At 42.2% G+C, this 13840-nt stretch overlaps 1 protein-coding gene across 11 annotated transcripts in view; it reads right to left on the bottom strand.

The window, feature by feature from the left end:
• The window catches only part of LOC139702694 (tRNA-dihydrouridine(20) synthase [NAD(P)+]-like), a 121721-nt gene that overhangs the window by 28308 nt on the left and 79573 nt on the right, over positions 1-13840 (bottom strand). For 10 of the 11 annotated variants that reach the window (XM_071604480.1, XM_071604475.1, XM_071604479.1 and 7 more), the window contains exons 4-7: positions 13391-13482; positions 12239-12282; positions 10925-10985; positions 438-485 (exon numbers count right to left, since the gene is read on the bottom strand). In XM_071604480.1, coding sequence (XP_071460581.1) covers positions 438-485; positions 10925-10985; positions 12239-12282; positions 13391-13482 — 245 coding nt within the window. Of the gene's footprint in view, positions 1-437; positions 486-10924; positions 10986-12238; positions 12283-13390; positions 13483-13840 lie in introns of those variants that run through there. The other variant, XM_071604502.1, reaches the window with a different exon arrangement.

Here is a 13840-nt window from a genome sequence, read left to right as displayed (position 1 = left end):
GTCTCACTGAGTTGCTTAGGACCTTGCTAAAATTGCTAGGGCCAACTTGTGAACTTTTGTTCCAGTGTCATAATAAATTAAACCTGCCATCTTCCAGCAGTTTGGGTGAGTGGGTGAGCTTTGTGTTCCAGGCTTTGTGTTTTAGGACCCTGATTTCATCGTGGGAGCATCTCAGGACCACCTGCTGAAATTTTCTCAAAATAAAGATGTTTGTGTGAGGTCTGGAAAAACTTTGCACACCTGTAATCCCAAGCCACTGGGATTACAGGTGTGCATCAGTGCGTCTGGCACTGGGAAGCTTTCTAAAAAATTCCCAGGCTGCAAATGGATAGACTAAGGGAACTTCAGTAAATCTGAAAGGGGGAGAGAGGCATTCTAGGCAACTCTAGTTCATAGCCATGTTTTGAGGACGCTGCTTTCACTCATGCAGAACTTACCTTCTCAATCTTGTCAGGATCTGACAGCAAAGCAGCTCCCATTCCTCCCTAAAGAGAACAAGAAGAAAGGTCTGCTTTAAGTTGGAGGAGGATACTCCTTGGCTCCTGCCCACCCCCCGCCTCCCATGGTAACATGGTGTGCAAACCTTGTAATCAAGGTCCATTAACAACTGGCATTTTCCTAAACAAGTAGGAAGACAGCAGGATTCATGCCCTTAATCACAAGGACAGGAATCTGATGAATTCTAAAGTCACCACAATGATGCCCTTGGCAAAACCCATGGATCTCTAGAAGTAGGCTCTACAGAATTTCTGGCTGGATGTCTTGGCTTATGCCAATAATCCCAGTGGCTTGGGAGGCTGAGGCAGGAGGTCCACAAGTTCAAAATCAGTCTCACCACATAGCCAGGCCCTAAGCAATTTATGGAGACCCTGTCTCAAAATAAAAAATAAAATAAAAAAATATAAAAGGAATAGAGATGTGGTTTGATGTTTAAGTACACCTGGATTTTTTTTAAAGAAAAAAAAATTCTTTTTCAGGTCTCAGTGTCATAATAAACTAAACCTGCCATCTTCCAAGACGTTAAAAGACAATGGATCCTCCTTAAGTAATGAGATTTAAATACTCCTTCCTCACATACCCAATACTTGCTTTAGTACCAACACTAAATGCAGAGACACAAACATTGTCCAGGCCCTTCTCCTCAGCCAGCAACAATGTCCCAGTCTTGAGGATCCAGATACATGCCAAACAAACAAAAATACCAGAAAACAGAAACTGTATATCTGAAACACTTAAAACTCAACCCTAACAATAATACTTGTCTCATGATAATAGGATTATTACCAACAATTTTCTTGCCCTTTTCTTTTTTCCTTCTGCAGTACTGAGAATTGAATCTAGGCTTGCCCTACCACTGAACTCAGCCTCCCAAAGAGCTGTGATTATTGGCATAAGCCACCATACCTAGCTCTTGTTACAATTTTCTATATTTCCCATGTTCTAGACATTACAATAAATTACTTTAGTAATCAATATCTCATGGGAGGGTAAAAGAGAATGAAATCTTTGAAAATCTGAATGAAGGGGAGAAAAGCAAACCCAATAAATATAGTATATATATTGCATACTAATGAATGCTCAAAGCATGTGCTCAGAGATTTAAGTTCGGATGTTACAGTTTAATTTCAGAATCAAGGATGACAGATTCAATCAGAGGGAAAATTAAATCACCACAGACTTCCAGGTGCATTAATGCATACCTATACTGCCAGCAGCTTAGAAGAGTAAACAAGGAAGATCACAAGCTCAAAGTGGGCTTCAGCGACTTGGTGAGACTCTTGTCTCAAAATTAAAAATAAAAAGGGCTGGGAATGTGATTAAACATCCTATGGTTCAATCCCTGGCACCGAAAAAAAAAAAAAAAAAGAGTCACCTCAGACTTGGCTAGGCTTGCATTTTGAGAATTGGCAGGGTGGAGGAGCCACTAGCTCTGCATTTGAGGGCCACAGATACAAGACTTAGACGTCTCAAGGAAGCCCAGGAACTCACCCAGCTCCATCTGTCTTTCACCCCTCATACACAAAATCCAGACCATCCTTATGGAATCACAGAATCTAAAATTCAAGTTCACTGGCCCTTCCACAGCAATTTTTCACAATAGAATTCCCTTCCTTCCTTCCTTTCTAACTTTTTTCTTTTTTTGAATAGATAATACACTAAACATATGAGAGATTCAAAACATTAAAAGGTAAAGATTCCCCCTCCTTAAGGAACAAGAGACTTTTCAACCTATACTTTTTTTTTCTGTGTATTGGGGGGGTCCTTTACCAAATCTCCCATCCACTTTTTTAATAGAATTTTTTAAAGTTAAAAACGAACACAATACATGGTTTTACTTATTTATTTTAATGAGATGCTAAGGATCAAACTGAGTAATTCACATGTTAGGCAAGGGCTCTACCACTGAGCTGCAACCCCAGACCGCCCGAATCCTTTATGAGACAGGGACTCCCTAAGCTGCTGAGGTTGGCCCCAAACATGAGATCTGAAGGCATGGGCCAGTTGCTAATTTAAGGCGGAATCCCGGACTCTCTCACCACCATCACCAGTTCCAAGCTCCACTGCATTAAGCTTCATGTCAGACAAACATTTATGAGGCTGAAGAGAACAAATAAGGTGACAAGTTGGTGCAGATCCTCAAGCAACATGACAAAGCAGACAAGACTGGACCCTCAGGAACAGTCCTGGTGTTCTATAACAGTTCCAGCATTGTGAACTGGCTGGGATAATATTCTGGATGACCACAAGATCAAACACTTAAGGTTTCAGGGGCAAATGCCAGCTTCAATGAGGGCAGGTATCTTCCAGTGCTTCAGGAAGGGCCCCCAAGACATACTGCCCTACACAGATGTAGCTTCTCAGAGACTAGACAGCACTCATGTAGAGGTCTTGTCAAGGATGATTTTCCCCTCCACAGAGCAAGGAGGGTGAGCCGTGTTGGGAGTGAGGTACCAGGTGCAGTCATCAGCTTTATGACCCATCTGTGAGCTGTGAGGCTGGTTCAGAAGATTGAACTAGCAGCTGTACAAAGAAGGCGGCTTCCAGGAGGAGCATCCTCAGTGAGAGAGCACTGGCTTCAGCAAGCCTCATTTTGGCTAACTAAAATGGGATTCTGGATTACGGATCTTTCCTGGTGTCCTGGGAGGTTGAACACACTTGTCAGCTAGGGTGCCCTTAATGCCTCTCAGGGCCTGGGGGCTGCTTGTTGCTTTGAAAGATGAGCTACTGGCCAGTATTGGAGTAATTGAGCATTGGACCATAGTAGCATAGTATTTCACATAAAATGTGAAGAATAAAATGCATTTTGATTTTCTGTCATGTCATGATTTCTAGCAATAAATGATGTTTTCATGCGCTGCCTTAACTATAATTATCATGGGGTAGAATTCAATGTACTTAATAAATCACTTTCCAAATTGCCTCGTATAGAACAAAGAATCAGTTGAGTTTATTTTCTTTTTCTTGAATGACTACACATGGTTTATTTTCTTTTTTTGAAGAACGGGGACTGAAATGATAATGTGGTAATTTTGTAATGTCATTTTGTCATGAAGACGTTTCAAATTTTACATTAAAACGGGCCTGTCATTCCTGCTTTATAAATTCACTAGAGGCTCTCATTTTCCTTGGAACACCTTTAACATCTTTCTCATTGTCCACCAGCTTGAAATGTAACAAGTTTGCCATATTAGCTATAAATCTGGAGCCCCAACATGAACAACATGAAACCCTACTGTTGAGCAGACTTCTACACTACCTGTGTGACTTTGGATAGGGCCCTTAACATGTGCTTGAGACCTAACTTCTAAGAAGGAGAGGGTGCAAAGAATTTGTTTTTCGGTTTTTTTTTTTTTTTTTTTTTTTTTGTGGAGCCCAAGATCAAACCCATGGCCTCACACATGCTAGGCAAACACTTCAAGGCTCTACAATTCCCAGGCACTGTGACACACGCCTGTAATCCCAGCACCTCAGGGCCTGTAATCCCAGAACCCTGGGAGGCTGAGGCATGAGGAGCTCAAGTTCAAAGCAAGCTTCAGCAAAAGCAAAGTGCTAAACAACTTAGTGAGACCCTGTCTCTAAATTAAATACAAAATAGGGCTAGGGATGTGGTTCAGTGGTTGAGTGCCCCTCAGTTTAATCTCTAGTACCAAAATAAATAAATAAATAAATAATCTCTACCATTGAAGCACACCTCCAACTCATTAAAGGATTAAACTATGGGGAAGAATGAAGTCCCAAGGTGCCTATCTTTACTTTTATTCCTGTTGAGAGCCACAGCCGAAGGGGCCCCAGCAAACTTCCAGCTGCCAGCACCAGCTGCTGGCTGATGATTGGCTCACAGCGGCCCCAGCAACATCTAGCTGATTGGCTCCTCGGCCCCAGCAACATCTAGCTGATTGGCTCCTCTGCGGTGATGCTCATTGGACTGTTTTCCTGCCCTTTCAGACCACGGAGCTGCTCATTGGGGGACTTTTTTGGCTCCGCCCACGTGACCCAGCCAATCGGCCTCAAGAGCAGGAGGATTGTGGGAGGTGAAGAAGCTTGTGTGGGAGAGAGAGGCTTGTGGAAAGCCGGTGGTGGCAGTTGAGGCTCTGAGGATTTTTCCTGAGAGGCTGTTTTGTTTGGCGTGTTTGGTTCTAAAAATAAAGTTAGTTTCTTTTGACAAGTGGCTTCTGATTGTGCCCAGCCAGACTGCGGCAATTCCTAAATGGAATGTTTTTCAACATGTTCTTTTTTTTTTTTTTTGGTACTGGGAAGTGAACTCAGGAACATTGTACCACTGGGCAACAGCCCCAAACCTTCTTTTCTATTTCATTTGCAGACAGGGTCTCACTGAGGTGCTTAGGGACTAAGTTGCTGAGACAGGCTTTGAATTAAAAAAATCTCCGGCCTCAGCTTTTCAAGTGAAAGGAATTATAGGCGTACACCACCATGCAAGCCCAAATCTTAATTTACATTCAGGCCCACTTCCAAGGAGCATTCCCCCAACAAATAATCCACTCAAGTCTCTGCCTCTCCAACACTTAAATACTTAGAATCAGGGCCATGCAACCTACTTGTCTCTGTATTTAATCATGACTGACCAGTTTAATAATTTGGGTTCTCATACCACCTGTGGTCATGGGCTGTTCTCAACTCCCATTTGTACTACACAGACAGACTAGTTGACTAGGAAAGGTCAGAAGGGAGGGTCGAAGCAGAGTTTCCTTCTTTCACCCTATTTTCCATAAAATAGCAAGGATCTGAAGCCTGCCACTCAAGACACACATTCCTTCTGTGATCTCACTGGGTAGTGATGACATCACAAGCCTCAGTTTCCATGGCAGATTAATGCTAAGGAACTTCTTTACCAGTTCTCTACAAGACACCAAAGTGTCTGGCTGCTTCAGAGAATATGTCTGACCGAATATTTTATATTCAATCTAACTTGTCCGCTGTCCCCTGGGAGAGCACAGCAGCAGGTAGGCCTAGGCCAGGCATCTGTAATGGAGCCCTGGTAAATATACAACCTCACTTGACTGCCACATCTTCCTTTGGGGTTTCCCCATCACACCTCAGACCTTCCCTACCCATGAGTAAGACCAATGGTCTGGTGCTCCCTCACGGACCCACAGTGTTTCTGCTCACTGCTGAGGGCAAGTATTCAGAAAGGTTCTAATCTTTATCAATCTAGCCTTCCCCTTTAGCCTCCCCCAATGCTTCCTTCAGAGCACAGCTATAGTCTAGTACACACCTATAGTCCCAGCTGCTTGGGTGGCTAAATGGAAAGAGTACCTGAGCCTAGGAGTTGGGCTCAAGGATCTGGGCGGAAACATAATGAAGCCTGGGCAACATGGTGAGAGCACTCATCACCAAAACAGGAAGGAGGCTTCATTCTCAGATCCTTTCTTAATAAGAGTCTTAAAGAAGCCCAGTGTGCTTTTGTTATCCAGGGATAATTGAAGCATTTGAGGAAGGGCTATCAGTCTCTTATGAACCTCACCTTCAGACCCAGGCACCTATAGCATACTGTCATGGATACACTCACATGGATCCCCTTCACATCCCAGTCTGAAATGCTGAGAAAAAGGGTGTTCTCAGGCAGTTGGGAAGAACAGAAGGGCCAGGGGGAGAGGTGAAGTGATACAGAGACTGGAGTTCTGAGGAAACGATGTCTCAAGAAATGGATGTGCAAAGGCTATTGTGCCTAAACTTGGTATCGAGAATTTGGATCTCATTCTCTTAATCCCTCTGCCCCAGTATATAGCCTTCAGAAAGTGGTAGAGTTGGGCACAGTGGTATGGAACGATAATCCCAGCTACTCAGGAGGCTGAGGCAGGAGAATTGCTTGAGCTCAATTCGAGTCTAGTCTGGGGGAAACATAGTAAAACATAATCTCAAAAAAAAAAAAAAAAAGCAGCTGGGCACAGTGGTGCATATGTGTAATCCCAGTGGCTCGGGAGGCTGAGAGGGGACGATTGTGAGTTCAAAGCCAGCCTCAGCAAAAGTGAGGCATTAAGCAACTCAGCGAGACCCTGCCTCTAAAAAAAATACAAAATAGGACTGGGGATGTGGCTCTGTGGTTGAGTGCCGCTGAGTTCAATCTCTGGTAGCCAACCCCCCACCCCACGGAAAAAAAAAAAAGAATTACAAAAATCTATAAAAATTAGTCTAGAATTCAGTGTGGCTGAAACAGGCTGTAACAATGGGTCCCACAGGGAGCTGCTAAGGTGGAAGGGGTTCTAATCCAATTTATATTAGACCAGATTTTCCAAACCTTGAAAATTATTTCCATGAAAAACTCAGAAATGACAGACCTTAAGATATTTTTCTCAGTTGTAGAAGGGAGAGACTGAGGGAGGGCTGTTTGGGATAATTCTGAGGTTTGACTATTATCCTCATGCTTCCTTTGGCTCCACAGAACTCAATTACTTTGATAGCAATCATCCCTTGAGGAGACAGGCAAAGCAACCATAGAGGTTAACAGGCAAAGGCTATGTTTGGGATGCCATGCAGAGAAGAGGGCTTCAGTCAGAAACAGGAAAGATTAGGAGAGGGAGGTACTAGCAGCTGAGTGCACAAAACACAAGTAACAGAAGTGTCTCATAAGTTCTGTTTTCTTTCCAGCAGCAGTGCCTTCCACATCTCCTCCTACACCTGCATACTACCATGTCCTCTACAGAGGATGTGGAGAAACCCAGGTGGGCTGGCATGGAGAGACATACTGCCTGGTTGGTGGCTACCGGCTCTATGGAGATGTTCCCTTGGCCACTCCACCAAAGGCCAAAGCAGAAAAGCCAGCAGAGAAGCCAGCCCAGAAGCCAGCCCAAAAGCCAACCCAGAGAGCCAGAGAGGCTCCCAAGAAACGCCGAGCTCCAACAGAGGCAGAAAAGTCCCTGGGTTGTCCCAGCCCCAAAATTTCTACCAAGAGACCAATGTCAAAGAAGCTGGCTGGCTGAGCCTCTCTGTAGAGAGGTCTTGTATTTACCTATAACACTTAATGCATCTTTTTAAAAAAATTTTACTCATATTTTTTTAAAGAAATAAAAAATTTTATTGTTGCTGTTGTTAATTATACAGTTATTCAAATATACAAAAATTTGAAAGAATCCCTGCAGGTGGTTGCAAATGATTTGCAATGGCGTTGCAACTAGGGCCTTGGTTCAGTTTGACATGGGAAACTAATGCAGCTTGAACTTGAGTTTTCAGAGCTCGGCAGAGCCAGCGACTGTATTTAAAAGCTATCATTTGTATTCCTCCTTCTCATTGGTATCGAGTAACTTCTTTGTAAGTGCATGTTTCTTTATAAGTGCACACTTCCCATTCTCAGGACATTATCAACAACAATTTTCTTGTCCTTTTCTTTTGTCCGTCTACACTACTGGAAATTCATTCCAGGGTTGTTCTACCTTTTATCTATATACCCAGCATTTTCTATTTTTTATTTGGAGACAAGGTCTCAGAACTTGCTCAGGCTGGCCTCAAACTTGTGATCCTCCTGTCTCAGCCTCCCAAGGAGCTGGGATTATTGGCATGTGCCATGATACCTTGCTCTCTTTACAAATTTCTTATTTTTTATTTAATTTTGTTAGTTGTCAATGGGTCTTTATTTAATTTATTTTTAAGCAGTTCTGAGAATCAAACCCTGTGCCCCACACATTCCAGGCAAGCACTCCACCACTGAGCCACAAACAGAGCCCTCTTGTTAGAATTTTCTACATTTCCTATGTTCTAGCCAATACAATGAATTACTTTAATAATTAGCATCTCAGGGGAAAGTAAAAGAGGAGGGAATCTTTAAAAATCTGAGGGGCTGGGGCTGTAGCTCAGTGGTAGCGTGCTCGCCTTGCATGTGGAAGGCACTGGGTTCGATCCTCAGCACCATGTAAAAATAAATGAAGGTATTGTGTCCATCTACAACTAAAAATATTTTAAAAATCTGAATAAAGGGGAGAAAAATCCAATAAATACAGTATATACACTACATAACTATTGAATGTTCACAGGATGTGCTCAGAAAGTTTAAGTTCAGTTGTTACAGTTTTAATTTCATGCTTAAGGATGACAGATTCAAAGAGTACATTAAATCATCACAGACTACCAGGTACAGTGGTGCACACCAATACTCCCAGCAGCTTGGGAGGGCAAGCGAGTAAAATCACAAGTCCAAAGCCGGCCTCAGCATCTTGGTGAGACTGTCTCAAGATTAAAAATAAAAAAGGCTGGGGATATGGCTCAGTAGTTAAATGACCCTGAGTTCAATCCCTGGTACCCGCCCCGCCCCCCCCCCCAAAAAAAAAAAAATCACCACAAACTGGACATATTGGGCCTGCATTTTGAGAATTGGCAGGGAGGAAGAGCCATTAGCTCTGCATTTCAGATAGAAACTTTAGAGGCAGGAGGATACAAACTTTAGAGGCCTCAAGGAAGCCTGGACACTCACCCAGCTGCATCTGTCCTTCACCACACACACACACACACACACAATGCAGCCCTTCCTTAAAGAATTACAGGATCTAAAATTCAAGCTCACTGCCCCTTTCACAGCAATTTTCCACAATGGAATTTCCTTCCTTTCTTTCTAATTTTTTCCTTTTTTTTTTTTTAAAATAGATAATACATTCAAAATGCAAGAGGTTCAAAAGTTAAGAAAGTACAATTTTCCCTACTTAAGGGATAAGAGACTCTTTTTTTAATTGACAATCTCAATTTTCTTTGAGACAGGGAGCTGATTGCTGAGGTTGCCCTCAAACTTGAGATCCTCCTGTGTACCTTGTGGAGTCACTGGAATTATAGGCATGTACCACTGTATCCAGTTCAACCTACACTTTCATACTGTTTAAAGCAGGAGGACAGGGCAGACAGTAGCTGGCCTGTGCTGCTACGGCATACTGGTTGGTATCTGTTCTGACTGGCTAGTGCCAGTTGCTCATTATTTTAAGTAGCACCCCAGAGTATAAATGTACTGCCTATATAAGACTGAATAAAACTCAAGTTTCCTTCCCCAGAAGTAGTCAAAGTCCCTGGTTTATTGTTTTGTCTTTTCAATTATATTCTATAAATAAAAAAGGCAACATATATAAATACTCATTTCCCATTTTCCTTAAGTATACAGTAGTACACTATTTGAAATTCTTCTCATTGCTCTTCTCACAACATCAGGAGATCATTCCAAATCATTTCAACTCTGCTCCTTATAGAACGGAGTAGCACACAGTCATGAGAAAAAACAGCAATAAGTTTTCAACTGCTCATAGACAATTGCAAATTTCTGTTAATTTTTTGAAGGTAATATCCACAAAGCCCTCTGGTTTATTAAGCAGGCAGGCAGGCATTCTGAAGCCTCCTTACCTAAAGCATTGGTGTCAGGCTGGGTGACTTCTCAGAGCATAGTGGCTGACTCTGAACACTGGGCCAGGGGAACATCTACTATGTCTACACTGTCGACCTTCTGCTCTGATGCCTTACACTCAGCAACCTCAACCTGCTTTTATTATCTATTCCAAACCTGTCCTTTTTCAACATCTGATCACAGCTAAAGAAAAAGAAACCTGCTTCCTGGCTACCAGTCAATCCTTCCTGAACTACAACCACTTTATCCCATCACCACACACCCAACAATTTGCCAGCCAATACCCATATCCAAACCTCTGGCCTTTTGTCATTCTAATCCACTAGACACATGGCTTCTCTGCTCCAAAAAAAAAGGGGGGGGGGCAAAGATACCAAAGTCCAAGTCCAGCTGATCTGATCCCAACTAAAGTTTGCGATCCTATGCTCCTTTGCTCCCTCTTCATCTCCTATTCCCCAGTCCTCTGATGAAAATGAGCCATTCACAGTTCTGGCTTCACCACCTAGGGGCCTCCATGCTCCTGCACATGCCACTCTTCTCATCTGTCCTATAACTCTTCCTCAAGGACCACATTTCCTCATCAAAAACAAGTTTAAGGGTGCCTTTCCACTCTGTTCTCAGGCTTAACATAGCCTTCTAGTCTGATCTCTTCTGATATGACACAGCATCTTGACAAAGCCCAGGTCCTATTATTATTATTTTTTTTTTTTGGCCTTTTTTTTTTCCTTAAACAGTACCTGGGGTTGACCCTGGGCCTTGTACATGCTAGGCAAATGCTGTACAAATGAGCTGCATCCCCAGTTCTTTTTATTGTTTTATTTTGAGACAAGGTCTGCCTAAGTTGCCTGGGATGGCTTCATATTTGCAATCCTCCTGCCTCAGCCTTCCAAATAACTGGGATTACAGGCATGGACCACCATGCCTGGCCCTGTTCCAGTTGTGCTTATTGATCCACTAACAGACTTTCAAGCATTTTCTTCATCCAGCTCAGGATCTAGTCCAGAACTGGGTACTGTACCTAGCCATCATGTCTTGTTAGCTTCCTTTAATCTCCATAGGATACTTCTGAGAAATATAAAGAAATCAATTTACCTTGGTGGAATATTCTTTTGGACAGCCCATGTTGACGTCAATACCAGCTACATCATTTTCTCTGGAAAAACATGAAAAGCAAAAAGGAAATAAACATTAAAGGGCTGGAGTTGTGGCTCAGAGGTAGAGTGCTCAACTAGCATACATGAGGCACTGGGTTCGATCCTCAGCAACATATAAGAAAATGAAATAAAGATATTGTGTGTCCACCTACAAGTAAAAAGTAAATATTAAAAAAAAAAAAAAACAACAACATTCAAACTGAGGGAAGAAACTAGAGTAAAAAGCATGGATGAGTCTGTGCTCATTAACCTGTCATTGTGAGTCTGGATTCAAGAAACACACCACCCTCAATGACAGACTTCATCTGAGCAGAGTTCCAGAGGAAAGACATAACGTATCTATACATTGAAAAGAGCTAGGTATTGAGGTCTTTGTTACAATGGAGTTGTGTCAGATAATTCAAATACCAAGTTACACTCATGCTAAATTCAATTCCAAGGCAGCATTTCTCACTGGGGTAATGAAAGCTATTTGCCAAGGCAAAGATGTGACATAAGCACAAGAGCCCTTTGCCACAGCAACTCCTCTGGCATAACTTACAGGACTGCCTTCAGTTGCTGGGTGACACAGGTAGCTTACTCCAAATAATTATCAAATGTAGAAAGAACTTGGACCTCATTCTCTGATTTTAACAGTCTGTGATCAAAAGCAATTACTGCCCGAGTCTCTTCTTGCTATCACTGTCATCAATATCAGAAGGGAACATTTACTAAGCACTCCCAATGTGTGACATTCTCCAAATAACATGCCTTATTTCACTTGCCCTACACTATGCCAGAGGATGTTACTACTACTGGTATCCTTTCACACAGAAAGGAACAAAATGATCAGCAAGGTTAAGTAACTTCCTAAGGTCACACAGTTAGCCAGTAGCAAACCATTAACTCTAAAACCCACTCTTAAACCGTGAATACTCTGCTGCCTTTATTAACTCCAGAAGCAATAAGTTTCACCTACACTGAGAGTTAAAGCCTCAGGACTCACAATCAGAAGTATCCCCCAAAAAGGGAATCCCATAAATAAACATTAAAATTGGGCCTTCACATGGGGGTCTCTGCGGTCTGGGAACAGTGGGTACATTTGAATCCCAGGACAGCCTTCAGATGCCATAAACAGGAAAGGAAATCACCCTCAGTTGAAAATAGTAACATGCCAGGAGGCAGAAGTGTGGGTCACTTCCAAAGTCACCAGTGACAGTAAGACCTCTTAACTCCAGTAAAGACAAAGGGAGCTCAAGAGGGAGGAACTTACACAAGCCTGGCCACAGCAAGTGCTCGCTCTGCATCTGAGGTTCCCTAGGAACACAAAAGGCTTCATCAACCAATGCCCTGAAAAAGGCAAATGTGCGTGACAAACACACCCATCTCCCCCACCACACACACACACACACACACACACACACACACACTCTTTCTTTTCCACTCTCTATTTCGCTCTTACAAACACACACACACAGGCACACACACACACACACACACAACACACACATTGTCATGCCAACAAGCAGTTTGGGCCAGTTTTCTCCAAAAAAGCCAGCCCAATATATTAGCTCACTGGTTTAAAAAAAAAAAAGATGGACTTGGAAGGCCTAAACAATGTCATTAATGCTGTTGTTACTTTCCAACATACAAAAACATGAAAAAAAATCTTATAGAAAACATTCAGATACCACAACTTAGAGTCCATAATTATATCTACTTGATCACATACCCACTCATTGTCATCAACTTTATAAAAACTTAAACATCTTTTGGGAGCTATTTCTAAAAAAGCTCCAAGAAATGTCTAGTGCAAGAGAAGAGAGCTATAGTTTAACTACCCAGACACCGAGACACACACCTATAATCACAGTGGCTGGGGAGGTTGAGGCAGGAATATTGCAAGTTTAAAGCCAGCCTCAGCAATTCAGTAAAGCTTTAGGCAACTTGGTGAAACCCTGTCTCAAAATAAAAAATAAAAAGGGCTGGGGATGTGGCTCAGGGGTTGAGTACCCTTGAGCTCAATCCCTGCTATCAAAAAAACAAATACAAACAAAAAATTCAAAAGTTTACTGTTAAGGAAATCTAATTCCTTTGATAGGAAATAAATTCAGACTATAAAAAATAAGCAGTATGATATGAATACTCAATGTTACAGATTAGAAAAATAAATCTAGAGACCTTTAATTAAGTAAATTAAATCTGAGACTTGCAGGCATGTAACAGACTGTGTCAGCTTGATTTCCATAATCTGTCTCCAATACTGTAAGTACTCAGGAATGACCCTTTGAAAAATGGTCAAATCTTCAGGAAGTCCCTGCTATGCAAAGTAGCTCAGGCACTCAATAGTGGCCAGCACAGGACCCAAGCAATGAAACAGGAGATAGGAATACTCAGGAGGACACTTGACATTAGGGTCTCATACCATCTGGAAGACCACTCTGCTCTGTTCTCTTTCACAGGTGCGGAAGATGACTCGGTCATCAGGGGCTACAAAATCCACTGTTTTGAGCACCTCTGCAAGAAAACACAAACACATGGGATGCAAGTTCAGACTAGCCTAAGCCCTGGCAGTGAACACAGCCAAGTATAACCTTGAAAAGAAAAAAGGGATCAGATGATTCCTACAAAATAAGTATGCACTGGGAGGCATCTAAGGTGCTGATATGGTCCATCTCACGACACAGGTAATGGTTGGTTCACTTTATAATTATTTGTTAAATTGCATATTTAGGTTTTATGCACTTTTTCTGCGTGATTACAAGCACTTTACAATTTTTTGAAATACTGGAAAAAAATGTACACACATTTAATTTGTGTTTCAATACTAGAACTGTCCTGGAAGATGGCACTTTGAGGGTCTGCAAGTGATCAT

Source organism: Marmota flaviventris, chromosome 18 (genome assembly GCF_047511675.1).
Source record: "Marmota flaviventris isolate mMarFla1 chromosome 18, mMarFla1.hap1, whole genome shotgun sequence".
Classification (NCBI taxonomy): Eukaryota; Metazoa; Chordata; class Mammalia; order Rodentia; family Sciuridae; genus Marmota; species Marmota flaviventris.
Note: the sequence above shows the minus strand (reverse complement) of the source record. Positions and strands in the feature narration are given on the sequence as shown.